At 52.3% G+C, this 25458-nt stretch overlaps 13 protein-coding genes across 13 annotated transcripts; 6 read left to right on the top strand and 7 right to left on the bottom strand.

Moving 5' to 3' along the window:
• Positions 1-21: 21 nt before the first annotated feature.
• On the bottom strand, positions 22-3821 carry QC764_507140 (uncharacterized protein). Its single transcript, XM_062947975.1, has 4 exons — positions 3357-3821; positions 2862-3300; positions 1027-2802; positions 22-954 (listed from the first exon to the last, which is right to left on the bottom strand). Exons 1-4 carry the CDS (start codon positions 3494-3496, stop codon positions 862-864), a joined length of 2448 nt encoding a protein of 815 aa, XP_062799305.1. The 5' UTR covers positions 3497-3821; the 3' UTR covers positions 22-861.
• Positions 3822-3904: 83 nt separating this feature from the next.
• Positions 3905-5288, top strand: QC764_507150 (uncharacterized protein). Its single transcript, XM_062947976.1, has 2 exons — positions 3905-4621; positions 4691-5288. The coding sequence occupies exons 1-2, from the start codon at positions 4265-4267 to the stop codon at positions 5204-5206; spliced, it is 873 nt and encodes a 290-aa protein (XP_062799304.1). The 5' UTR covers positions 3905-4264; the 3' UTR covers positions 5207-5288.
• A 139-nt stretch (positions 5289-5427) lies between these two features.
• Positions 5428-6155, bottom strand: QC764_507160 (uncharacterized protein). The gene is made up of 3 exons (XM_062947977.1): positions 5938-6155; positions 5731-5864; positions 5428-5680 (listed from the first exon to the last, which is right to left on the bottom strand). Exons 1-3 carry the CDS (start codon positions 6077-6079, stop codon positions 5615-5617), a joined length of 342 nt encoding a protein of 113 aa, XP_062799303.1. The 5' UTR covers positions 6080-6155; the 3' UTR covers positions 5428-5614.
• A 3423-nt stretch (positions 6156-9578) lies between these two features.
• Positions 9579-10180, top strand: QC764_507170 (uncharacterized protein). The gene is made up of 2 exons (XM_062947978.1): positions 9579-9762; positions 9830-10180. The coding sequence occupies exons 1-2, from the start codon at positions 9648-9650 to the stop codon at positions 9991-9993; spliced, it is 279 nt and encodes a 92-aa protein (XP_062799302.1). The 5' UTR covers positions 9579-9647; the 3' UTR covers positions 9994-10180.
• Positions 10181-10435: 255 nt separating this feature from the next.
• QC764_507180 (uncharacterized protein) lies at positions 10436-11140 on the top strand (the record flags this gene model as incomplete). Its single annotated transcript, XM_062947979.1, has 2 exons — positions 10436-10614; positions 10651-11140. 2 exons carry the CDS (start codon positions 10436-10438, stop codon positions 11138-11140), a joined length of 669 nt encoding a protein of 222 aa, XP_062799301.1.
• A 674-nt stretch (positions 11141-11814) lies between these two features.
• On the top strand, positions 11815-13090 carry QC764_507185 (uncharacterized protein; the record flags this gene model as incomplete). The annotated part of the gene is made up of 2 exons (XM_062947980.1): positions 11815-12292; positions 12360-13090. Exons 1-2 carry the CDS (start codon positions 12061-12063, stop codon positions 13088-13090), a joined length of 963 nt encoding a protein of 320 aa, XP_062799300.1. The 5' UTR covers positions 11815-12060.
• A 497-nt stretch (positions 13091-13587) lies between these two features.
• Positions 13588-14814, top strand: QC764_507190 (uncharacterized protein; the record flags this gene model as incomplete). Its single annotated transcript, XM_062947981.1, has 2 exons — positions 13588-13925; positions 13989-14814. 2 exons carry the CDS (start codon positions 13588-13590, stop codon positions 14728-14730), a joined length of 1080 nt encoding a protein of 359 aa, XP_062799299.1. The 3' UTR covers positions 14731-14814.
• QC764_507200 (uncharacterized protein) lies at positions 14730-16283 on the bottom strand (the record flags this gene model as incomplete). Its single annotated transcript, XM_062947982.1, has 3 exons — positions 14730-15219; positions 15277-15507; positions 15567-16283. 3 exons carry the CDS (start codon positions 16281-16283, stop codon positions 14776-14778), a joined length of 1392 nt encoding a protein of 463 aa, XP_062799298.1. The 3' UTR covers positions 14730-14775.
• Positions 16284-16488: 205 nt separating this feature from the next.
• On the bottom strand, positions 16489-17163 carry QC764_507205 (uncharacterized protein; the record flags this gene model as incomplete). Its single annotated transcript, XM_062947983.1, has 1 exon — positions 16489-17163. One exon carries the CDS (start codon positions 17161-17163, stop codon positions 16489-16491), a length of 675 nt encoding a protein of 224 aa, XP_062799297.1.
• A 336-nt stretch (positions 17164-17499) lies between these two features.
• QC764_507210 (uncharacterized protein) lies at positions 17500-19246 on the bottom strand (the record flags this gene model as incomplete). The annotated part of the gene is made up of 6 exons (XM_062947984.1): positions 19006-19246; positions 18905-18942; positions 18255-18843; positions 18022-18208; positions 17867-17961; positions 17500-17807 (listed from the first exon to the last, which is right to left on the bottom strand). Exons 1-6 carry the CDS (start codon positions 19043-19045, stop codon positions 17500-17502), a joined length of 1257 nt encoding a protein of 418 aa, XP_062799296.1. The 5' UTR covers positions 19046-19246.
• A 383-nt stretch (positions 19247-19629) lies between these two features.
• Positions 19630-20760, bottom strand: QC764_507215 (uncharacterized protein; the record flags this gene model as incomplete). The annotated part of the gene is made up of 1 exon (XM_062947985.1): positions 19630-20760. One exon carries the CDS (start codon positions 20758-20760, stop codon positions 19630-19632), a length of 1131 nt encoding a protein of 376 aa, XP_062799295.1.
• Positions 20761-21175: 415 nt separating this feature from the next.
• QC764_507220 (uncharacterized protein) lies at positions 21176-22821 on the bottom strand (the record flags this gene model as incomplete). Its single annotated transcript, XM_062947986.1, has 2 exons — positions 21314-22821; positions 21176-21259 (listed from the first exon to the last, which is right to left on the bottom strand). The coding sequence occupies exons 1-2, from the start codon at positions 21791-21793 to the stop codon at positions 21176-21178; spliced, it is 564 nt and encodes a 187-aa protein (XP_062799294.1). The 5' UTR covers positions 21794-22821.
• Positions 22822-22968: 147 nt separating this feature from the next.
• On the top strand, positions 22969-24200 carry QC764_507230 (uncharacterized protein). Its single transcript, XM_062947987.1, has 2 exons — positions 22969-23289; positions 23343-24200. The coding sequence occupies exons 1-2, from the start codon at positions 23171-23173 to the stop codon at positions 24067-24069; spliced, it is 846 nt and encodes a 281-aa protein (XP_062799293.1). The 5' UTR covers positions 22969-23170; the 3' UTR covers positions 24070-24200.
• The last annotated feature ends 1258 nt before the right edge of the window (positions 24201-25458 follow it).

Raw genomic sequence — 25458 nt, 5'->3', positions numbered from 1 at the left:
AATATTATTTGAGACCTGTTAGCTATCTTTTGAGGGCTATTCAATATGTTTAACGCCTTTTACCATCTCTCAAATGTCTTATTGTCACATTTATAGGCCTTAAACATAGCCAAGAGGCATGAATCGATAGTTGACAGGCCTAAAGCCGTTTTCAACATGTATTGAAATCCAATAAAAGTCATAGAAAAACAGGGGCGAAGGTGTTGACTGTGGATTTCTCGAATCGGGAGGTTGACACGATTCCGGGCTCGTGAGCGTAGCTTGCTCTGTCATCCTCGCAGCTGGTTCCTTCCTTAGCTGTCTACGCCGTTCCTCGGGGGCCATTCAGTCACCAACACTTGAAGGAAGAGACGGAAGGTGAAAATTGCAATCGAAGTCTGGAAGTCAGCCCGGGTAATTCATTCCACTCGGTCTTGTTCTAACTCTGGTCCCGGCTCCAGCTTGCCTGGTCTCCAGTTTCCCAACATTCAATGACCCGGGGGCGGAAGTAGCTCGTTACATGATTAAAGAGGCGGGTAATGTTTCCATATCAGGGCACCACTGTTGCTCTTGCATTCCCGTAAGGGGTGGTCATGATTTTTGCATTTTCAAATCAAATCCACAGACTGCCCGACGGGAGACACTGCCCAGGCTCCTTCCTTCTCCACTCGAAGCAGCAGGCAGCCATTAAACTTTAAAAAGGTCCACTCCACGCGAGCACCATCGTCAGACACCTGATGGCACTTGTACTTGCCATTCGTTGCACTTTCCTTTCTGTTAAGGTGATTTGAGAACAATGGAGGGAGCATGGCAGCCATCTGGCAACACAGCGATGAAGAAACAGTAAAGTAGTTGATGATGACAACGATGCAAAGCAGATACTCAAAGCCCATATCCTCCTGCTTGAAAAAACGTATCCCATGGTATCTGTGGTACCCCATCGCTGGAGTTCAAGATTTGATTGTCCCAGAGTGTCTGCATCATCATGGTCAGCACATGTCCCAACAGGAACCATTCAGCCCAAATCTTTGAAGTCCAGGCACTTACCCAATCACCCCCCAAATTCGGATCCATCAGCCCATCCACATGTCCCAAATTTGGAAGGTCTTGCTGGAATCCATGTCCCCAAGTGACAGCCACCTGCCCGTCCAGCGGCAACTCGCCTCCGGCAACAGGTGCCCACCCCGTGGGAACTATCGTTTGCGGAGCTTGCGACCCGAGCCCCGGCGCTGGATGCAGCCCCGTCTCCAGACCAGCAAACGTCATAACTGGCACTGCCGGATACGAAGAAGTCTCAAGCCTGTCGTATGCGCTATTGTTACTCGACTCTGGGCTCCCATGAAGGCTCTCGCCCGTGGACAAAGACAGCATTTTTGTGAGAATGTTGAACGCCTTGTTGGCCTCGGCCGACTCCTTTCGCCTCCCTTGCCAAATCAGCCGTGATGTCCGCAAGATATCCAGAATCTGGTCCTTCGTCATGATCATCTCGGGAGGCTGCTCAACGGCCGGAGGGCTCCGCCCTTCCCTGGCTTTGAGAAACCACAGCTCTAGACAGAGGATCATATCCGCCAAAAGAAAGTTGTGGGTGCTCAAACTGCTCAAGAACCAATGGCTGCGCTCGTGCGACAAGCGGCCGCCCGTCTGAAGCTCGCAATGAACATCGTACTGATGACGGAGCGTCTTGGTCGCAGCTTCGAGACAGACACGCCGAGAGTGCTCGTACCGCTTGTCTTTGCGGGCGTAACCCATGTACCGTCGGTGCAGGACGATGCGGCACTTGAGAAACAGCAGTTCGAGCTGGTACCGTTGCATGATAATATCTACGGGGTCCACTACCGACTGGCTGAAAGGTCTATAGCGGAGGCTGGGCGGGAACTGCGTCGCGAGCTCGTCAATCTTTCGATCCATGCGCATAATGTCGGAAAGCCCCGGCGCCTTTCGTGAGCTCATGGCCGTGGTGATTTCGGAAAAGACATTGACGATGCGGCCCTTCATGATGCACCACAACGTCACCGTTTTCTCTGTTTCTGGTCGTGATGGGGGCAGCTCCAAGGTGTTCTCGTCAAAGTCCTCGTCGTGAAGGTTTCGCGGAAGGGCTGTGTCGTACAAGTCGTTTGGTATGTTGCCTGGCAGACCAAACTGAAAACCAATCAGAATATCCACATCTCTCAACACGGTCCACAGCCGCCGGCGCATTTCCCCCTCGAATGGGGACATGTCTGGATAGTGCTTCGGGTCTCGGTGCAGGCCCATGTGCATGGCAAGGCGGACGATAATGGACAATATGACCGAGACGTTGATATGTGCGTCTTGTTGGCCGAGATATTCCGACCCAAAGTAAAGAATCATGGCTTCCAGCTTGTAGCGCCAGGGCTTGGTGTAGTCACCCAAAACCAGACACTGGGCACACCGGGCCTTGTAGATCCTGTACGCCTCTCCAGCATCGCCGAGTCTGCCGGGCAGCTCTTCGCCACTCTTCATATAGTACAACGAGGCATTGCAGAACATGGCAAAGAGAAGGGCGAGCTCGGTGTAAGTCATGGCGGCGGGGTGCTCCCAAAAGACTTCGTAGTGCCTGAGAAGACTGGGCATGTGGAACATGATCCATCCTGGTTCTTTGGCCTGGAATAGACGGGCAAGCAGTCGGTCAGCAATAGCACGAGGAGGCAGATAGCGAATCAGCTCTTCGACAGAGAGCCTTGGCCAGCCGCCCAACAACAAGTCGGGTTGTCCTTGACGCTCAAGTTTGGGCGGAACAATGGGGTCATCATCGTCCTGGAACACATCTTCAGGTCTGTCCAGACTTCCGGTGATACTTAGAACCTGCATTGATTTTGTTAGAACTTGTGGGTATAGATGTGATGCAAAAGGTGGAGGCGTACATCGCTGAGGATAGATTCCCAGTGGGAGGCATCAACGTAACGCAAATCGCTCAGAATCATTCCAGCCGTCTCTCTGACGCGGGCTGATATGCGGGGAAGGTCATCCTCCTGGAAATCGTCACCAAAGTCGGCGGCCACACCGGCGGTTGATTCAACAGGGACAGCTTCACGGCGTTGGGCTTTGAGAACCTGGACGAGGTGCTCAAGGTGTCGGAGCCGGGCATGCACGGCCGAGTCGTTGGCAGCGGGCTTGGAGCGGTGGCTGTCAGGTGCAGGTGCTGTCGTCGTAGCAGGATTCGTGGCGTCTCTTGGGTGATGACGCGCAGGAAGAGCCGGTCCCGGGCGGGACCCGCCAGTGACATAGGGGATGAATTCACAAGTAGCCTCTATCCCTCGCTTCATGCACTGGTCGCATGGGGTTTGGCGGTCACATTTCAATCTTTGAGAATGTTCAGTGTCAGCTGCCACCTGTCAAAATCTGAGCCAGGTGCTCACTTCTTGTCCCTGCAGGTTGTGCAAGAGAAGCGGATGCGACTTCTCTTCTTCTGTGCTGCTGTCGAGGATAACTCCGGGCCGGACCCGGCGCCCGTCCCCGCTTGCCCAGTCTTCTCCGGGATCACAGCTGGCTCTTCCATTTCAAGCTTCTGTTTCTGTTGTTCTTGCAGCAACTTATTGACAAGAGGAGAGTGTTGATGTCGTCAAGTGGCTTCACCAGTGCCTGGCGAAAGGAGAGGAAGTGCCAACATCCAACCACAGCAAGGCGACTGCTGTTCCAGGTTGTCCCTCTTCCCAGCCGCTCCCATAAATCCGGGCAGCCAGGCTCATGAAGCATCCTGCGGTCGTAGTGCATGGCTGATGAGGTAAGCAAATCCTGCGACTGGTTCGGCGAGGGAGGCTGAAGCTATGGCTGATGGTGGTGGTCCTGTTCAGACTTGGCATTGGCCATGACGGTTGTTCCGAGTGTTTTCTGTCGGCGCTATTGCCATTCAAAACCTTGATGCTCAACGCTGTGATCGATTGTGGTCTTATATCGCAATTTGCATCACTGATCCCGTTCATGGCCCCCAAAGCACGCGAACTCTCAGCCCTAACCCTGCGTTTGGCACCGCCCCGTCTCAGACCTCGCAATCTGCCACCCTGTCGGAAATCTTAGTGTAATCCCTGCAGAAAGTCAAAACCCCTGTTCCTTGCCCTTGTGCTTCCCCACCTTTCCTTTCCGAGACTGTGTGCGACACAGTGCCTGTTTGACCCCGCACCTGCAGACGGGAGCTGCGAGCTCAGCTGTTTGTTGAACTTGATGACGACGCGATCCCAGCTTCCATCATCGACTGCGTGGGCAACACCACCCATCTGTCAGGCGCATCGTCTCGCCTTTTCTCTACCCGCCGACTCTAGATTTCATCATGCCGCCTAGTACACACACCTTGACTCGTCCCTTTCATCTCTTGGCGCATCTGCTATCACGCGCCGCCAGGGCCGCTTGGTACCCCATCCACGGCATCTGGTACTTTTTACGACACCCAGAATTCTACCCCATCTTCGTCGGCCGGCTGCTCCCTCTCTCTATCATATCATTCCTCGTCTACTTTATCTTGTTTACCTTCACTTTTATTCCCCAATTTTTGCTTCTCTACATCTTCCAAGGACGCGCCGGCGCGTTGATAAACACAACCGTCCTCGTGCTGGGAGAGGGTCTGGTGCTGATACAGGCGCTGTTCGAAGGCCTCTTTGTCGACGAATGTCGCGTGGATATTTTCGATGTGAGAGGAGCTGTTTCGTCATTTCCTTGTTTTTTGCGACCACCCTACTGATGTTTTCTTGTTGCTTAGGCCACCTTGATTAACCATGGCTTCGTCGACCTCATTGCGCCGCAGCGCGTCCTCTTCGTCGATGCCCCGAACTCGGTCAAGATGCTAGGCAAACCCACAAGCCGCGCCGAATACTCGCCGTTCAGCTGGACCCAAATCTTCGAGCTTGTCGCCTGCCTTCCCCTCAACCTTATTCCCTACATTGGCACACCCGCCTTCATCATGATAACCGGGTCGCGTGTGGGAAAACTCTCGCACTACCGATGGTACAAGCTGCGTGGAATTGACAAGAAGACCATGAAGAGAGATTTGCATTTCAAGAGCTGGGATTACCTGTGGTTTGGCACAGTGGCTATGGTTCTGCAGCTAATCCCGGTGCTGAGCTTCTTCTTTTTGCTGACCACCACTTCGGCGGCAGCAATGTGGGCGGCCAAGATTGAAGAGTTGTCTCGTGTGCGGGTGGGTAGGCCAGTCACTGCGCAGGACCGAGTTGAACAGGAAACAGACGACCCGGTGTACCACGATGACCCTGTCTAGATCACCTCAGAGCGAACAATTGATACCCAAATATCTACACTAATTGCTTACCTACTGCCAGTAATTGGTGAAGCGACGTCGGGCCGACTTCATCTCGGACTTGCAAGAAGTGGCGCACCGGTGTAAGCTGGACGGCTATTTGAGTTTCAGCTGTGCTTGCTCAAGCTCACCGAGGGATCCATCAGCGGAGCACCATCACCTGGACAACCAAAGCTCAACGTCGACATATTAAAAAAACAACGATCGATCGATTGCCAAAAGAGTGACTACTAGAATCATTGCATCTCCCCCATACACAACGAAATCCCAGCACCTACACCTCCAATCCCAGCATGTACATGTGTCCCCCTTTCGGCCCGGTATTTTCTTTCCGCTGTGCGCTCGTCTCCCATATACCAGCACAATCACTTAGCAGATCCCCCACTTCTCCAAGAAGCCATTGAGCTTGCTGAAGCAGCCAGCGCAGCCGCACAGCTGAACCAAATGTTAGCAACCTCGTCTGATAGAGGAAAGGAATGACAAACCTGGTCCTTCTTGGCGCACTTGAGGATAGCCTTGTAGTCATCATCGTCAATGGCGTTGGCGACGCAGACGGCCGAGCTGATGACGCTGATGCAGTTCAGGACCTTGCAGGAGGCCGGAGGGGCGAAGGCGAAGACTGGCGGGCGCCGTGTTAGCAGGCTGCAAGTGAGCGTGAGAGAGAAAGGAGTGCAAAGGGGGGGCTGACTGACCTTCGGCTTCGTTGAAGGCGGCACGGGGAGTCATGTCCCTGGCCATGGGGGTGAACTCGGCCTCGGCCTCGGGCTCGGCAAAGGGAGCGGCGAGGGCGGGGGTGAGGAGCAGGGCAATGACGGGGAGGAAGTTGGCCTTCATTTTGAAAGATTTTTGCAAAAAGAGCTGGGTGCTGGTTTGTTGGAGGTGGTGTCGAGTGCTGGCTGGAGACTGCTGCTGCTGCTGAGGATGGGAATAGAATGGAAAGAGAGGGAGATTCAGGGGGTTATATACTTTTCTTTGGGACGGTTAAAGAGGCCAGAGATGTCCTCGCTTGTAATTCCTCTTGTCGTAACGGACGCTGGCAACCGGTCAAGATCGTCAGACTTGAAGCGGAGAAAGCCCACATCTCGCGATGGAGATATTGCCTCTCGCTTCTTTCGTTTCATCGAATGCAAAGATAGAGTGTTTACCACTGGACAGGGATACGGTTGAGTCTCGGCAATATCTCATGATGTTGGCAGAGCAGTGCTGCTCATGTCTCTGATGTCCACTAGCTGAGGGGTTGAGGCAGGATGGCCGAAGCCTTACACATTTCAGCACTCTCAAGAGGTGGAACAAGACATCAGCCGCAATGAAAACGTGCATACTAAGACTGCAGATGATGTGGGCAATATATGACTTGCCGTGTGAGAAGCGGGTACAGCAGAATGGTTCTTGACTACTTCATTTTTGGTCTCGTTTTGGACACGGACCTCAAGTCGACTATTTGTGATAGTTTTGCTCTTTACATACCCATCACCATGGCCCTGTGTCCATATCACGTTGGTCGAATAGACATTAACAGAGTTGATAAACTGTTGTAAATATAGGGCAAGAGATGACCACATTGTCCACCACAAGTCACTGATCACATCATAAAGTTCAAAGGCCAGGAGTCTAGAACAAGATTGGGCAAGGTAGGCGAGACTCGAAGTCAAATGTTGCAATAGCCGATCAGGATTGTAACTTATCCATGCTCTCAACCCGAGACACTCTTTGTCACCTGGAGCTAAGAGGAACCATTCCGGAGATGTTATAGACCCTTGATTGAGTGCCGAGAAGAAGCGAGTTCGTTTAGCGAGCCGTTGGGACGGGATCTTTGGGAGCTTTTTACACATCGTAACCATCGGACGGGCCTCGCCGTATTTACTTCGCTTGCCCACATCGGGCAAACACCCCGGGGTCGGAAACGTTACATTGCACGGCAAAGAGAGCACTTTACGCTTGGTAGTCGTGTATGTTGGGTATGATAGAGACGAAGATTGGATAAGTGAATAGGTATCTGCCTAGGTCGGTAGTGGCAGTCTCTATTGAGATCGCCAATCTGATTCTAGCTCGAATGAACAGGAGCTAGTCACGACGCATTTTGGAAGTATGACCGAAGAATTTCCCCGTGGGTATACGAACAAGACCATTTTCGTTACTGCAGACACTTGATTGGGTTTCAGTGAATCACAATCACTTTATCGTGCAGTGGTTAGGCGAGGCCGCAGAGCAGAGGTCATTGGACGTGTTTAGCCAAAACGGCCCTGCATTGGACCAAGCTCCATCAGATGGCAGGGCATGCTGGCACACGAGTGAAGCCAATCCGAATCTTACACCCGACTTCATTTCATAACCAGTTGACTACCAAGTAAAGACATGAAGTCACACATCTTCATCGGCTAGGTACTTATCTATGTGCATCTGATCCAAAATATCAGTCAAGTACCTCCCTTCATTATGCCCGGGGTGTTGAAGGCGATTGCAGACAACAAAGTCGGCATAAGAAGCTGCCAGTCCGAGTCTTATGACGCTTGACTCGCTATGACTATGGTGAGGTATCCAAGATCTGCACACAAAGACGGTTCGCATTCCTTTTTCTTTTGCAACTTGGAAATCCTGAGCTTTGCAAGACACAACCATTACCTCATGAGCCTCCTGGGACCTCGCCACCCGCTGCCAGCGCATGGTCGTATATCCTTTTTTAATCAAAACCTGGTTTTGGCCAGATAGCATTGAAATCTTTGAAATTCGCCCTTGCCGCACAGTCGTACATCCAACGCCAGCTTTCATCGCTGAGGGCAATTATATCGATCGTATTGCTCAGCGACTGAACAACAGCGTCGAAATCTTTGGCGTCGCTATAGACTTGGAGGCATTACATCGCATCCACGGCCTTGTCTCGGCATTCGATTGCTTACTCCAGACTCATGTCGACATCTGCTTCGGCAAGAAGGTCTGACGCTCTCAAATATTTTGCCGTCCATTATTCTTGTCACGTTGCTGCTCAATACCATGGGGCTATCTTATCAAGGGATTTCATGTTCATCAACGATTGGCCTTTGTCAATTACCTATAGACGATCGGCATACGAGTCAGGTAGTGTTCTGACAGCATGTGTCACATAGGGATAATTCCTATGTTTTCCAAGAACATGATCTGGTTTACTCATAATAAGGTAGCGGACTGGCAAGCCATGACTCCCATCCTTGTATCTCTCTACGTGGTGGCATAATTCAGGACCTTTTTTAACGCTGTGTTTTGAATCTTTCATCAATCCCACCCCCCAACTCTTTTAGTTTGGACATTTTTCGATATCAAGTATCACCCGGTCCGATTTACGTGTGTGATGCCTCACGATGATCTCATCGCATAGCTTCATCCTCAGTGTATGTCCGGGGAAGCCGGTTCATCACTCATGTGATCTCAAGCCCATGCAGCTTCCAAAACCTGCTGCGATTTCCGAAGTGCTTGGTTATATCCGAGAGCTTACCCTCATTGCTGCGCCTCCAACATAGCTCACCGAGAGAAGCCTGACCTACCAAAAATGAGGCTCATTCGCTACCGGTTTCATGGGACCTGTGTTTGAAGTTGGGACGGATCCACATCCATGTCATATACTCTAATGCGTGGCAGGCAACAAAATTCAACGACAGTTTTTACGTAAAACAACTGATATGGAGGATTGAGGTTTCAGGCTGTCCTTGTCTGGTACTCTCAATCTTAAGTAACTGGGATTCCTGTTTGAACCGTCTCTCCCTCGTGTGGAAAGGGGGTGGGATGGCTTGATCAGTCCACACCTTTAAAGTAGGTACAAAAGATCAGCGCTACGAACTTTTGAGCAGTGTTTCTAACATGCAGTACTGCTGTATCTATCACTTCTTGCTCGATCATAGGTGGGGCCAAATCGTTTCGGACGCATGGCCAACAGAGCTATCCATCATCCGGCAACAGGCTTGAAATCCTCCAAAGACAATGCCTCCATCACGATTCTTCTTGAAACAGACAATCCATCGCCAGTGATCGTCACTATAACAAAGCTCGATGCCTGGTTCCGGGGCTGCCGGCTACCCTTGCAATACCACAAGTGCGATGTTGTGACCCCAAAGTATATGTTGTCATCCCCGTTAAAGACCAACCCAACAGTCTTCATCGCAGACGCATGACCCAATCCTTTGACTTCAAGTTCGGTGAGAATTCCTTCAATCATGGCAAAACAATGCAACAGCCACAAGGGGTAAGGATCTGTTCCCTTACCTTCCATAGCCTCGGACTCGAGCCATCAACCTCGTCCTCATTCATGCCATGAAAAGAACAAAAGTATAAGTACACCACCCTCCCCTGAGTTTAGTCTCCTGTCCATAACACAACAATTCAACACCACCTCACCACCTCACCGACATCCCAAACCCAGCCCTCTACGGAAATGAACAAGTTCACCCTCCTCCTCCTTGCCACCGCCGCTGCCCTCACCAGCGCGCAATGCCCCCCCAACGCCCGCCTCTGCGGAAGCGACATCCTCCCCGGCGGAAGCCTTGCTTGTAAGTTCTTGTTTTTTTCCCAATGCACTTGCATTAACTCAGTTGACACTGGTACCCAACCAAACAGGCGTCGGCAGTGAAACCGAGCTTGCGGTGATCACCCCGGCCGGCAACTCGCCCGCCAACTGCATCTTCCCTACCAATGAGGACGGCGTCCCCCAGGCGCGCGGGGCTTGCTGCTGTGCTGATGAGAGGTGCTTCGCCAATGGGCTTGCTGCTATTTGTGATTAGAAGGGTTTGTGTTGGGAGTTCTTTGGGAAGAGTAGGATTCGGTGGGTGATGAGATAGTAGGGAGCTTTTCTTTTGTTTTTTGTGATTTGGTCGGGGTGTTTGTGGTGAGCGGCTGGCTGGATTCAGGGGTTCAGGGGGAGGGTAGAAGTGGATGGGGTTTTGTTAGAAAAACCAAGGTAGAAAAGACATCGCTGTCGCCAAAGCTTTATGTTTGCCGAGTATGGGTACTACCTGATTGAAGATTCTAAGTAACTACCAGGTAGGTACAAAGGTGGTGCGGGATGACCTAGTCTCGGTCGGAATATTGTCCTGATTTGGTAGCTCGAAGCGGCCTGTATACATATGTCACGAGATTTATTTGTGAAGCCCTTCGCCTCAAGTGCAGAAATCTTCAGCACCTGAATTTAATTACTCATTTATGCACACCAAGATATCTGCCATCATGAAGCTCTCACCACAGCTAATTCGCACAACCTTCACATCCCGGGGCTTGGCGCGCCCTTTCGTCTTGCTAGCCCATGTTAATCAACGCTCTATTACCCCGCAAACATCCTCCTTTTTCACCCTCCCATCCTCTCGCAGTCACTCGCATCGCCCATCATCATCATCATCATCATCATCATCATCATCATCATCATCATCATCATCATCATCAACAACAACAACAACAACTCACCACTCCACTCACTCCATCCACGCCACAATGCAAATATCCTGCGAATGTACCTCCATCTCCTTCCCCATAACAGGCCCCCTCCTAGACCTCTACCACTGCCACTGCCTAGAATGTCAAAAGCAATCCTCCTCCGCCTTCGGCACCTCAGCCATCTTCCCCTCTTCCTCGTTTACCATCCCGACCGAGATGCAATCCAAACTGTCAAAGTGGACACGCCCAACCAAAAAAGGCAGAACGATGGACTGTTACTTTTGCAGGGAATGCGGGTGCCGGATCTACCACCATATCCGTGAAGCTGATGGGACGCTCAGGGGTACTGTTTCTGTCAAGGGAGGGGTGATTGAGGGTTTGGAGTGGAAAGGGTCAAAACATATTTACACGAGGAGCGCGGTGGTGGAGATACCTGAGGGTGTTGAGAGGTTTGAGGCGGCGCCGGGGGAGATGGTTGGACGGGGGGTGGAATTAAAGTAGGGAGAAAGATGTATCTTACCTGGACAAACATAAATCATGAGATTAGAAGCTGTGAGGTGGTAGGTACCTAAACACGTGACGACCCTGCAAACGAGGAACGGGCCGTCAAGACGACCGCTTGTGGTGATTGTTAGGTCTGGTGTGGCAAGGCCTGGTTTGTAGAATGCTTCTATTTGTCTTTCCGGTACTTTTGTTTGGCCTTGCCATGATGATACAGACAAGCCGCGGGTGCCAGAAGGAGCCTGGACAAGACTGGCATGACAGAAAGGTCAACAAAGGACAGTAAGTGTTTCAAGTAGCTGCTGATTCTCTTACTGGTCATCGGGACTGAGTGTATGGCGAGGTTTCTGTGTCTGTGATTGGGAACCGCAAACTGGTCCTCGGCACCGAGTGGTTCTCCCGTACCCACGGGGCTGGGTCAACACAAGGCCTGGACGGAGCGATTGCTAGAGGTGGCTGGAGCCATATACATATGGCCTGCGCCTGACGCTGAAAGCAAAATCAGTGCCGGCCCGCTGCGGAGGCACGGCGCAAACAAGCAATGCCACCAACGGCCCGCTGGCAAATGCGCCAAACGCTTGCGCTAACCTACCCCTGACGAACACTGTGTAACCTCCAAAGCGGGACCCTAACAGACAACCCCTGAGTTTCCCGCAAAGCACCCCCTGCTCCAGATAATGCCGTGTTCAAGTGCTCAAACACGCCTTCCCTAAATACCCTCATATAATGGCAACGTAACCGCGAGCAACATCGTGATGTGATGGAGATCAGCGAACCCACTTTGCAACCATAGTCCCCGGGGCAGGTGAGTGGCCCCAGTGTCACATGGCGTCGCCAAAGTCTCTTATGCGAGAGAGATCCCCTCCCTCCTCTTTCCCCACGCGACTCTTTCACCCATCTCTGTCACGACAGACAATACAATGTTGCTCCTTACCATCCTGGGCGCGGTTCTACCCGCTGCCGTAACGGCGATGGAGTTCTTCACCCCGCCAGCCTTTGGAACCAGGGGCGACTTCAGCAAGAACCCCACCTATGTCGAGTTGTCCACGGTTGATCTCCATTGGAGCGCTCCTCCCAAGGGCTTGCCCTATTCCGTGACGTTGTTCCAGATGAACGGAACCGAGACCATGGGACAGTTGGAGCATGTCACCCGTATGCGCACCTCCTACCTGACCTTGGCTTACCTGTCATGGCCATGCTAACAGAACTGCGTCCACAGGCAGTGTCGTGGAAATGACGGGATGGCGGTGGATTGTCGCGACGACAAAGGACCTGGACGTATCCAACATGTTCATGCTGATCATCTTCGAGGAGGGCACAAGCAATAATCTCGCCATGAGCCACTACTTCAACATTTCGAGACGCGGTGAAGGAGTATCCAACTTTCAGCAGCCGTCCGAGACAACCACGAAGCTCCCGACCGAAACCACGGTTATCCTCAGCCCCGGGCTGTCGACGACCACAGCAACAAGCGACGGGCCTGGAGCAACCTCTGATGCCGGTGGCACAACCAAAGATGAGTTCCCCAATCAGCAACCTGCGGGAGCCAGCCCAACTGGTCTGTCCACCAGTGCTGGCATCGGTATCGGAGTTGGAGCAACAGCTGTTCTCGCCATTGGTATTGCCATTGGTGCGTACTTTCTCGGTCGACGGCGAGGAGGCGCAAACGCGCAGGCTCAAAATGCCGAGGTGGCTGGGCCGATTGCTGGAAGTCCAGGTCAGGGTAGCGGCACACTTCACAGCGGTGCATCGACGCAGGCCGTTTCACCAGGAGCCTATCACTATGCCGGACAGTATCCAGTCGAAGCCGATTACTACAGTCCAAAGGTCGAGATGGATAACCGTCAATATATTCCAAACACACATGTTCATGAGGCGTTTACCAACGAGAATCGAATCGAGCTGCCAGCCCAGGGTCAACAGCACACCGAGCTGAGCAACAGGCCATGACGGGGTGATTCGGAGGGTGGTGAGAAGTGTGCGATGGAGCTTTTGTACATATTGTTGAGATTAATCTAGGTGGACATAGCCGCGCGAATTGATACCCGAGGGAGTTGGGGAGTTGCTGGTTGGTAATCAATTCACTCCCATCGTTATACCTTTTGGAGTTGAGCTGCAGGTTCATGTTTAGTGAACGTCTCCGGGAATATTGTGCTTTAAACGTGGCGCTTTGCGTCATCACGGCAACGGAGATACGACAAATGTCTCCGAAAGACGTTGGCGCTCCGCCGTAGCCGGTCCGGACCCCGCACCTCCAAGCATTCACACATCACCAACGGGGAGACTGTCGCACTCGGCCCTCTCGGACTCTAAGCCGTTTACGTTCAGGTGTGACCTCGGCTTATAAAAGAAGACTGGCCACCCCTCACAGACGTCTGCCCCATCACTTCTCTTGCCTTGTCTCTCTTCTGGTCTCTTGTCTTTCAACACCGAGTATCGTATCCAAGATGGTAACCATTACCCCCACAAGCTCCCTAGCCGGAGACGTTCTCCTCTTTGAGGTGCCAGCGCCACGGGACGAGAAATGGATCGCTCAGCTCCAGGAACGATACCCCGGGCTGGAGATTCGGTGGCACACGTCTGAGTTGACCATGATGCCAAAGCCCCTACCGGATGAGGTGTACGACGGAGTTACTTTGTTGGTCGGGTTCATGCCTCACCCAGCCGAAAAGCTGCCCAAAGTCAGATATGTCCAGCTCATGTCTGCCGGAGCCGACAGGTGGATCACCAACGACCTCTACAAAAACCCCAATGTCACCTTCTGCACCGCCAATGGGACCCACGCGTACGTGTTTGGTTGAAGGGTGGGTGGAACCGTTTGGAATGACTGAACTAACAATGATTCCAGGCCCCAAATCGCAGAATGGGTCATTGGCACCTGGCTCATGGCAAACCACCAATTCCTCAGCTACGCCGAGCAACAAAAGAAGGCTACCTGGAACCGTCAGCCATCCCTCCACATTGAAGACTCGCCCGGCCTACGGATGGGAATCCTGGGGTACGGTGCCATTGGCAGGCACTGCGCGCGGCTAGGCCAGGCTCTCGGAATGGAAGTCTACGCCTACACCCGCAGCGAAAAAGCCACGCCCGAGGCAAGAAAGGATGACAGCTACGTTGTCCCCGGAACAGGAGACCCCGCCGGTCTGATCCCGGCCAAATGGTATCACGGCTCCTCCAAGGAGTCAATCAACGAGTTCCTCGCCCAGGACCTTGATCTGCTGGTCATCAGCCTGCCTCTCACAGACGCGACCAAGTACATCATCAGCAAAGAACAGTTTGATATTTTGGCCAAGAAAAAGACGTTTGTGTCAAATATTGCCCGGGGTCAGCATATCAACACGGATGATTTGATTGAAGCCTTAAAGGAAGGGAAGATCAGGGGTGCGGCACTAGATGTGGCGGACCCTGAGCCGCTTACAGACGGCCACCCGCTTTGGAGCGCGCCCAATGTGTTTATCACGCCTCATGTCAGCTGGCAGACACCCCATCTGTTCCAGCGCATCCAGGCGGTTGTTGAGAGGAACTTGGAGGGGTTGAGCGGGCAGAAACCGACGTTGATCAATGTCATGAACAAAACGCACGGGTATTGATAGATTCTTTTTGTCCGGCTCCAAGTCTGTTATTAGAGTAGAATATTAACTTTGTGTGTGAAGGGTCAGCCTTTCACTCATGTGCTTCTTTGCTTCTCTGACCGCTGCCTCTACATCAAACCCCCAGCAGTGCTCTTGTCTTTGCTCAATGTCCGCCTTCATTTTCTCAAAACTGTTCGGCTCCAGAAAGTCTGGAATCCGCCACTGGTAAAGATCAGCTGCTCTTCGGCTACTCTTGACAAGCCACTGATCTCGCTCACGCCTTTGATAATCGAAAGCGGCGAACACATCTTCCAAAGTCTCGACCGTCAATGACTGATGGGCGATAGATTCTTCGAATAATGCCCCTAACACGGCAATGTCCTCCATGCAGAATCCTGCTCCAGAACCATGGTGAGGTGTCGATGCATGGGCAGCATCTCCAATGACCATGATTCTGCCGAAATAAAACTTGGAGAGCGGCCGATCAGCAACATCATACAATCCCCACTGCCCAAGACGTCAGTTTTCACCAGGGCATGCAATGTTGCGTCAATGCTAGCCTACCTTGTCCATCCTTTCCTTCGTCATCTCCAGTAACCGCCGCACAGAGCCACTGAACCCAGCCTGCTCAAAGTCCCTCAGTGCATCCGCCTTTGTAGCCGGCAGAGTCAGGCTGGCTGGCCCCTCTTGAGGCCACATCTGGCCATCTTCATCCGTAACAAACGCCACCAAGTTCAAGAACTGTTCGCTCTGTCTGTGAACCGGAAACGTCAGCAGATGCCTATTCAGGCCCATCTATTCATCCGTCAGCATTTTCCACAGCATCACCAATGCCAAAACATAAAAAGCCATACCCACAAACTCGACACTCCAGCCCTATCATCCCCCACCGCCTCAACCGCCTTCCCCCACGGCACCAAACACCGATAGGCATACTTCCCACTGTACCCACACTTCCCCCTCTCCCTCCCGTCCCCCAACATCCCCATCAACACCTCTCTTACCTTGGACTTGACCCCATCACACCCCACCACCCCATCCGCCCCCGCCTCGGTCCCATCCGCAAACACAATCCTCATCTTCCCATCAAGACATACCACATCAACAACCCTCTTCCCAAACATTATCCTCTCCTTATCCGCCAACCCCCCCAAAACATCCAACCACTGCCCCCTATGAACAGCCGCATGCCCCCTGCCATTCCCAGCGGTAATCACAAACTCCGGCTCCAGTGTTTCACCTCTTCCCTGTTTAGTTCCATCAAGAAACTCAATCCATACCCTCTCGTCAACTCCCTTGCCCTCCTGAACAAGCAACTCTTTTCCTTGATGGGAGGGGGTGCCAACAAAGGTGGCTGTTTTGTTGAATATCTCTACTAGTCTCGGATCGATGTATTCCAAGGCCCGGACGGCGTTGGGACCAAAGCCGAGACCTGCGCCGAGCTCAGTCAAAGAGGCGGATTGCTCGTAGATTGTATGGGGGATGGCGAGGGCCGAGAGGCGAATGGAGAGTGTGAGGGAGGTTATGCCTGCTCCGATGAGGGCTAGGTGGGGGAGGGGTGGTGATGACATTTTGGGTTGGGTGGATGGGTGGGAAATAGTGAGATGGTGAAAGAAGGAGGTGGGGTGGGGGGCTGATATACCCGGTGGGTCGGGGTAGGTAGCTTTCAAACTGCCGAGTAAGACGAGCAAGACATTGGGTGGGTAGGTGCCCGGATTCTAAAGTCCGAGTAGGGAGGGGTTGCGCGTAGCATGATGATTACAACATTCCTTTATTTCACACATCCCCCAAGCAAATCTCCCCCATCACCCTACTATCCCTCTTCTCCAACCACCTCTTATACCCCTCCACCGGCACCTTTTTCTCCTCATCCTCCCACACCTTGTACCCCACCCTCTCCCAAACCTTCAGCTGCTCCAAAAACCCCCTATTCACCCTCACGCACCCCCTCCGCTTCCTAACCTCCCTCATTACCCCCCTCACCCCCCTCCCATCCCGCCTCATCAAATACCCCGCCACCACCGCCGGACTCCTCGACACCCCTTCATCGCAATGAACGAGCACCTTCCTGCTCCTCCCCATCTCCCTCGCCAGCACATCCTCCTCGTCATCACCGGGTTTAACACCCGCTAATATCTCCTGCACAGAAGGCACCCCGATATGGTCATCGATAAAATCGCAAATGTCTCCTAAACAGCACAAGATGTCTTGGTTGGGGCTGTCGTCGCAGGGGATGAACTGGTAGTGGTTTTCCTTCGGGACGAGCTTGCGGTTGGCGGGGCGGGACCATTCCTCGTGGTGGATGGCGGACAGGGAGACGATGGCGGTGATGCCGTGGGTTATGAGGGTGGGGATGGAGTAAGAGGATTCCAGGTTGCCGAGGTAGAGGTTGGGTTTGATGGGGGTGAGGGAGATGTGGGAGTTGTTGTTTGTGGTGGGTGATTGCGTCATGGTGGGTGAGAAGAAAGGGGGATGGTGTTTTGGGGTTGCCTTTTTGGGTAAGAAGAAAATAGAGGGCCTGAGGGAGAGAATCAAAGTCTGGGCAGGTGGGGGGAAGGAATTGGCAAATGGAGGACAAGATGAATGGAAGGTTTGTGGATCAGGGGACGGTGGTGGGGTTGTTTAGGTGATGACGTAGGGAACATGACGGCGGCACTCTTAGGTGCATCAAAGCTGCGTTTATTTACACTTTCACGTTTTCTTCCTGCATGTCAAACACTCTGGGAAACAAGGACTACATGGGTTCAAGGGTTCAGGGGTAAAACATTCCAGTCCAATGACTGCGTATCACTCATCAAATAGCCCCCCCTCGCCACCCTTCGCTTGCCCCTTCTCGTCCACTTTGCCTTCCTCACTCACCCCAACTTCCGCGTCCCTCTTGATACCAGCCTTGTAAAATGGACTCAACAACACCTTCTTCCAGTCATGCAACGCGATACTATTCTCCAAGTTCACCTTTACCGCCTCGAAACCCCTCGCCCACATCTCCTTTTCGTACTTAGCTACCGCTTCGACAAGGTTGTTGCTGGAGGACGACAAACAGGTCTGGAACTCGGCCGCATCGGTGATGGCGTTGCCTAGGCCTTGGCCTCGGTCTGAACATGCCAATGTCAGTACAGGATGTGTGTGGTAATAAGAGGGTAGGACAACGCACGGAACGTCATGGGGTGCGCTGCATCGCCTGCCAGGGTTACTTTTCCGTTGTGGTTATCCCAGGGCTTGGTGGGCCAGTAGGAGAGCCGGGCGTGCCTTGAGCAATGTTAGTATAGTGTTTCATGGCCAATAGGTAGGTATGCTGCAACTTCGTACCAAGCTCTCGTCCCATTTGGCACGCTCTGGATGGCGTCTTTGAAGGGGGATGCCAGCTTCTCAGCTCGACACTTTAGGTCAGCCAAGATGGCATCGCTGCCGGCTTCCCTCAGCCCAGTCTCTTCTTGTGACTCCCAGCTGACGAGAATCATGTAAGTGCAGTCCGTTGGTGTTCGGTTGTGGACTACTGACTATCAGCTCTCTATCATGATCGCAATAAGAAGGGAACAAACCCCCTATCCAAACAATCATCCCCGCCGGGTCAAACGTAATGATATGTTTAAGGTGCAACTTGGCAAGCTCTCCTGCAATCTCCTTAGGAAACGTCGTCAAAGTAGCCGTCGTGACAATAGGACAGCTAAGCAACGCTGCCTCGTGGGGCGACCTCCGGAAGAGAAACTCTCGAGTGGGACTGTGAGCTCCCTCCGCACCGATGAGCAAAGTGCCAGTTTCAGATGTCCCATCTTCGAAGGCTATCGTCATACTGATATCCGTGACAGACACGCTGGAAAGCCTTTTGCCATAGCGCACATCAATTCCAGTCTTGAGAAGCTCCAACCAAGGCCTGCGCCGGATCCGCATGCTGTATGGTGCGGGGAGGCTGTTCATCATCTCGCCAGTGTGGCCGTTGAAGATGTTGAGCTTCTCATCCACCGACGGCTCATAGTTCGGATCTGTCTGTGTTGACTTGACCAGGTCGTGTAGATTTGGGGGGAGACATTCTTCGAGCCGGGACTGGGCCCAGTAGATGCCAAAGTTCCAGTCGCGGTGGCGGGACGTGGGCGAGGTGTCTTGCTCGAAGACTGTGGCTGGGATGCCGGCCTGTTTTGATGCTTAATGAGTGGGTGATTTTACTGGGCCTTGTTCTCCGGGCATCCAGTACCTTCTTGAGAACCTGGGCAATGAGCAAGCCCGATGATCCTGTTTGACGAATTAGCATCTCATATTGCATAGCTCTCAGACCAAACAAGAGTGTTCAGGTACCTGCTCCGACGATCAAAACCCTGTCTTGTGATGTGGCCATGTTCAGCTGGGCTTTGGGTATCCGGGAATATGAAGTTTGAGCCTGTGTCAATGAGAAGAAAAGAAAGAAAATCTCTCAGTCAACGCTCTTCAGAGAAGACTATGCGGGGTAATAAGAACTTGTGTCAGCTTAGCTTCATGACTTGTCCAATCACATACACGCAGTAGCTGGTATTGCTGCATAATATCAGACGCCACGCTTTGAGGGTCTCGTATGTCTGTTCGAATCTTCAAATCTTTCTCTGACAAGTTGTACGGATCCCGTCCCAGCCTTGTCAATATTCTTATAAAAATCAATGTTCACATTGGACACCACATCTCTCGACAGAATGTTTAAAGGCAGAGTTTACGTCAGGTAACCGTTATGTACCCGACTACCTGAAGCACCACCAAACTCGCTTCTTGGCTTTCTCTTTGGCCATTCCCTTCGAATCATAGTGTACCGGTGCTAAACTTTCTTGTCGGCCAACTACCTCCCAGCCGCTGTCTGCAACTGCACTCGTCCTTTCTTCCCGAGGTTGGTTCACTTGAGGATCTACATTCATCCCCTTGTCAGCTCTGGCAAACATAATTCATAGGAACGGCTCACTGACCAATGTCTTGAACGGCCGGTTTTTCACTGGCCGCCTTGCTGTCAAGACCACTTTCTGCGCCCCTTTCGACCATTGCCACCCCTACCTGCAGCTCAACTTCGAACCACGTATCCCCCACCTTCACGCCAGGTCGCGTTCCTTTCGACAGCCACGAAACTTCAGGGTACTGTTCCAGTGACGGTGCGAAGCCCAGAGAAGTAATCTGGAAGCTTTCGAGATCAGGAACCTTCTCCGGCCCCTCCAATATCCCAAACGCGTCAAGATAGCTACTCCCAAGAATAACCGTAGCCGGGCATTCCTCAACAACAAGAAAGTCCACAAAACAAGTCCGGCCTCTGATAATATATCCAGCCCCTGGATTGCCCCAAGGCGTCCACTCCACCCCCCTGACAACTATCGAGCATTCCGCGGTTGACCCATCAATAAAAACCATGGTGTAAGCCTCGCCCGGAGGGAGCTCCTCCATGTCCATCCCCCTGAACCTGGCGTAATTCCCAGAGATGATACAACAAGTACTCGCACCATCCAACACAAACGGGACGTCATCACCGGCAAGGTCCCCACCCAAATCATCAAACGCCAGATGCCCAACCGCACTGATAAACACGGTCCTATCCCCCAGCGGGGGCCTGGGTAGAGACATTCGAATCTTGAAGTCAAACTCCGGCGGGGGGTCTGGGGATAGAAGCCTATACCATTCACGCCAATAGGGGACCGCCTGCAAGTAAAACAAGAGGCTCGTTTGTCCCAGCACGAGGGGGTAAATACTTCCCGGCAAGACATCACACTTCTGGAGCCCTGGTAGGTACCCGTGCTGCTCGTGATCGCGGCGCGTGATGGCTACTTGGACCGTCCCATCCCCCTTGGCGATTGTGCCGTTGAGCAAGCGGACAGGGTGTTTGAATTCTCGCGATTCAATGGGCAGGGAGAGCTGTTCGGCTAGCTCGAGGGATATGATTGAGTTCTCGTTTGCCATGGACGCCAGTGCGGTGATGGGGTGGCCGTTGATTTCGACGTCGATACATAGCAGGGGAGATGGCTCGTTGGGGAGGGGTACTCGCAAGGGACCGGAGGCGTTCTTGCTGGCTGGTTCTTGCGAGGAAAATGGGTTGCTGGGATGCATTGTTGTACATGGCTCTGCAGGAATAATTGAAGGTTTGTTGCGGAAAGCCTACAGTGTTGATGTGATGAGAATTAGAAGATGAGGTGATGCCAAGAACCACGCTCCAACCATTTGCCAGGCAGTGGTCCTCAGACCGCAGGCTAGGCATTTTGCCCAGAGTTGTTGGTGGACTAAACCACATTCCAGGATGAGGCTCCAGGTATTCAAGTGTGGCATAGCTTGTGGTACACAAAGACACACAAGCAGAAAGAAGCCGTGTTCTGATAAAGCATGCATTGTAATTATGTACAAGGCTATGTTTAACATTACATACAATATTACTCGCCATTCTGAAACATCGACAACTCACAGCCCTCCCGGTCCAATAATGAACGGACCATTATGACGGTATTGTACCCATTGCTCGCATCTCCGCTCAAGTATAGAGGCAGTCAGTCTGGTCCGTCTTGACAACCTGAGAAAGGTCGGATCCGAGGAGACCAGCGCGGGCAATCCAGGCCTGCGTCTTTGTTAGCGCTGGACATTAATCTTCTGATGAAAACCGGCTACTCACATCAAGAACCTTCTCATCCGGATGCTGCTCCCTGCTCAAGATGAACAGGGTGGTAAAGTTGTTGCTTTGCACGAGCGAGAACTCGCCGGTGTAGTCCTGGACGATGTAGTTGGGACCGGGGCAATCAGGAGGTCTCTCGTTGGGGAACTGGACGCGGAACACGCCAGTGGCACCATACTGAGGCTCAGCAGGAGAAGCAGCGCCGACAATGTTGACAGCGCGGGTGCCGGCTTGGCAGCTGTTGTTGACGGCGATGCTGCCGTTGTCGTTCAAGCCGTACTGGGCAAAGATGCACTTGCAGTTGCGGGTGTAGGGAGCGATGGTGCCGGCGACCTGATACCAGCGGCCGAGGTAGCTGGTGACGTTGAAGGCAGGATCCGAGGCGGGATAGTAGCAGCTACCGTCCCAGAGGGCGGGAACAGCGTTGTTGGCCACGGCAGCGGTGGCCGAGAGGAGGGAGAGGATGGCGGAAAAACGCATGTTGGCAGACTGATATCTGTTTGAGAGAAAGGTTTGATGATGGTGGTGAAGTGAGATGTTGAATGTGAAGTGATGAGTAGGTAGGACAAAGCAGCATCAGTTTGTGGCAACCCAACAGCTCTTATAGTTGTGAATGGCTCTTGTTCTCGGCATCTTGCATTTCGATATTGCGAAAAGTCAACAATACCAGCACAGACATTGTACCTAGTGTCGACGTCACACGGCTGGTGACGAGTGTATCCAAAGCCAACAGCATAATTATTACAGTGTAAGTGGTCTTCATAAAGTGCCAAGCCGGCAGATCACCCCCATTGTAGAACCAGTTGCCGGGTTCTGCTGCATGCGATCTCTCGGCAACTTTGCCGTCTTTTCCTGGGGACATTGCCGATCCGATCGGACTAGGGATCCAGCCGATTGTCAGCGCCCCTGCTATACGTCGTTGGGATCGACGGTTTTGCAGGTACGTCAGCGCCCGAGTCTTCAAAAGAGAGGCAGTGTCCGCTCGGTTCCGTACTTGTTGACATTGCAATGCCACATGGGAAGGTGCTTGCTAAAGTTTTGTAATGCTTTGTGTTGGGCGGTAATGGGTTGGGGTTGCAAGCGATATATTGCTGTTTGGTCCCCTCGTGGAATCGATCGATTGTCGCATGATGTCTCCTCGATCTCGGGCATTCTGTCAGGAACCAGCGGCACGGAGGTTCACGATGCAGGGACTTGATAATGTTCCGAACACGAATGTAACTTGCTGGCTATGACATCTGCTGAGTAATATCTTGATCACTTTCAAATCGTGCCTTGCGAGGTCAGCGATTGCATCTTACCCTTGGAAGCACTGGAAGATGTCTGCTTACCACATTATCAATCATCATAGGCCCTCTCCGGCACGACCGGATCTACCTGCCATGCTTTGGACCGAGGGGTCTCGCTGGATCCATACTTCACTGTCTCGTCAAGTATCCCAGAATAGACTTCGAAAGGCGCGGGAAAAGACAGATGAAATGGCCAATAGTACCATGATCGTGAATAGCAGATGATTAACCTCATGCTCAAACAGTGAAGTGACTTAACTTGCTTTTTGTTTGCTAGATGCTGATCAATACCCTAACCCTTATCATTCTTATCGTTGCCAGCATGCACTCCTGCCCCGCTTCTCTCGATTGTTACGAAGTCCAAGAGTTCAATGCAAAGTAAACAGCAGGCAAACTCCCGCTCTGTCTTGCTCAGAATTTCCATTCTCACTTTTTCATGGAAACCCCTTCAACTTAGGCGTGTAAAGTCGCATTTTTGCCTTTCGTGCCTCGGGAAGCCGTTGACCACTAGCCTCATTTCGACTTGACAACAACCCTAACCCAACCGACCCCGTCGCGACTCACAAAGATGGATAAAAACGATAGATTCCTCTCCTCTGACGAGAAGCTGCTGGAGACCGGGCTATTCTCTGATGTCGTTGTCAAGTGTGGAGACAAAGAGTGGAAGCTTCACAAGGCCATTCTGTGGTTCGTCTCGCAACCGATACATCGACCACTTCATCCAGCTAACCCGCAAGTAGCACCCGCAGTGTCTGGTTCGAGAAGGCCCTGACCGGGAAATTTGAGGAGGCAACCAGCGGTGTTATCACCATTCAGGACTTTGAGCCCGAGGCTGTTGAATGGGTCATCCGGTACATCTACACCGGCGTCTGCGACATTGCCACCCTTCGGGGCCCTGAGAAAATGACCATGACCAACTTTGTCACATGCTTCGAGGTTCACAGTGTCGCCGACTTCTTTGCCCTGGGCCCACTGGCCAAGATTGCTCTCGACACTCTGACCGCTGAGTTCGATACCAAACTCCCCGCCATCCAGCTGCAACAAGAGTCTTGCAAGGAGTGGCTCCCTGAGCTCTGCGAGGCCATCCGCCTGGTCTACGAAGACATTCCCATCAGCGACACGGCCGTGACCTCTATTCGCAAGGCGTTCGTGTCGTTCATTCACACGGCACGGTACTATTTCATGAAGGAGCCTCGGTTCACCAAGTTTCTCGATGAGGAAGCTCCGCTGTTGTCTTTGGACTTGTTTCGAGCCATGAGAGCAACGGGAGACTTCATCGCCCACCCGCTAGACCCGTACTGCTCTTTTTGCAAGAACAAGCCCAGCCGAGCAGAGAAGGGCTACTACACGCATATTGCCCCGGAGCCGCTCAAGCTCACTGCCTGCTGCTCAAACTGCGCTGTCAAGAAGGACTTTCCCAGCGGCATGCAGGACTGGCTTGCGAAGGACACTCGTGCTTTGGGTTAGAATTACAAAGAAGATGCCAAGAGTCAGACAAACGTTACTACTTTGCCAGAGGTGGTGCCTACTCTGATCGTGAATGTCCCTCAGATTCCACAAGTGTCCTCCCAGACAGCCATGTCTGCCTCCATAACACCATTCGATCTTATCAACCCCTTGTTTTCGCAGTTACCTCCCAATTTTTTGTCTGCTTCGACTGTTCCGCCGCTTCAAAGCCCGCTTCCTTGGCCAGGCGATGTTTTTCCCGGCTATAACTTGATTGGAAGAGGAACCCCGCGGCCAGTACGGGGAACGACCTCGAGAGGCCGACCTGGAAGAGGTCTACCAGGAAGATGCTGACCAAGAGGATTCCAGTAGCCAATGTGAGTAACTGCCATGGGGATTTGGGTAGCCGGTAAAACTAAGGTAGAAACCATTCCCCGAACAGGTCACTGTCTTCTTTTCTCCAGATACATAACAGACCTCAGCATGCGGGCTCCTTAGCTCCCGGTAGTACTAGGCTTAATCTCGTTTATAATACAGCAGAGGAGGCATGGATTGTCCTCCTTATGCCTTTCGTTGTGTATGTGATTTAGTTGTGACCCTAGAATCGACAAGCTGCTACTCGGTCGCAATTCTGAGAATAAAGGGTTCATCATGCACAGTCAGAGATAGCGAATAGACGTCCTGGGTCTTGATACCCTTTGGTTTTGGTCCGTCAACAGGCCCATTCACGAGTTCGGCCTCACTCCCGAGTTGCTGAATTACACTATCACGAAGTAGGTACCTGACTCTCTCGATAGCAGGTTACATGATCCAGACTCTAGTCATCACTAAGCATCACTAAAGGAAGACGGTGCATATTACTCCGATCCTTTCATAATTTACTGTGTATCATCATATAATTATTGCTTCAGCCCTCGTTACCACCTGATCCAATGCCTAGTGACCATAAAATCTGACTTCCGCTCCTCTTTTCCCTCTGTATCTTGGCCAACCCCCGTCTTGGCGTAACCAGTCATTGTTAAGGTATCTATTTTCTCTCTCCCCGCCCAGGTGAAGACGCACCATTACTGCTCAGCTTCAGATGGGACCACGGTAGGTTCGAGGAAAAGTATCGATCGATGGCTTTAATGGAGCAATCGTTGTCTGTGCGGTTTGGTCGCTGGCTCTCACTAGTTGAAGAAGGGCTGATTGTCAGAGACCCAGCGCTCGGTCGGGGAGACGATGTGGTGTCAGTATGGCTGATGGATACGTGAGCAAAGTCGATCATTGGAATACTTGGAGAGATTCAAGGCAGGCTTGCTCACTGGGCCGAGGAGTCCGGCTTGGTATTGTCCTGACAATTGAGCATGAGCAAGGCTGCCATCTGTCGAGTACCGTATCCAGTAGCTTCAGAACACTTTGCAGTTAGGA

This window comes from Podospora pseudoanserina, chromosome 5, assembly GCF_035222485.1.
Source record: "Podospora pseudoanserina strain CBS 124.78 chromosome 5, whole genome shotgun sequence".
NCBI lineage: Eukaryota > Fungi > Ascomycota > Sordariomycetes > Sordariales > Podosporaceae > Podospora > Podospora pseudoanserina.
The sequence above is the reverse complement of the archived record's forward strand: the minus strand, read 5'-3'. Positions and strand labels throughout refer to the sequence as shown.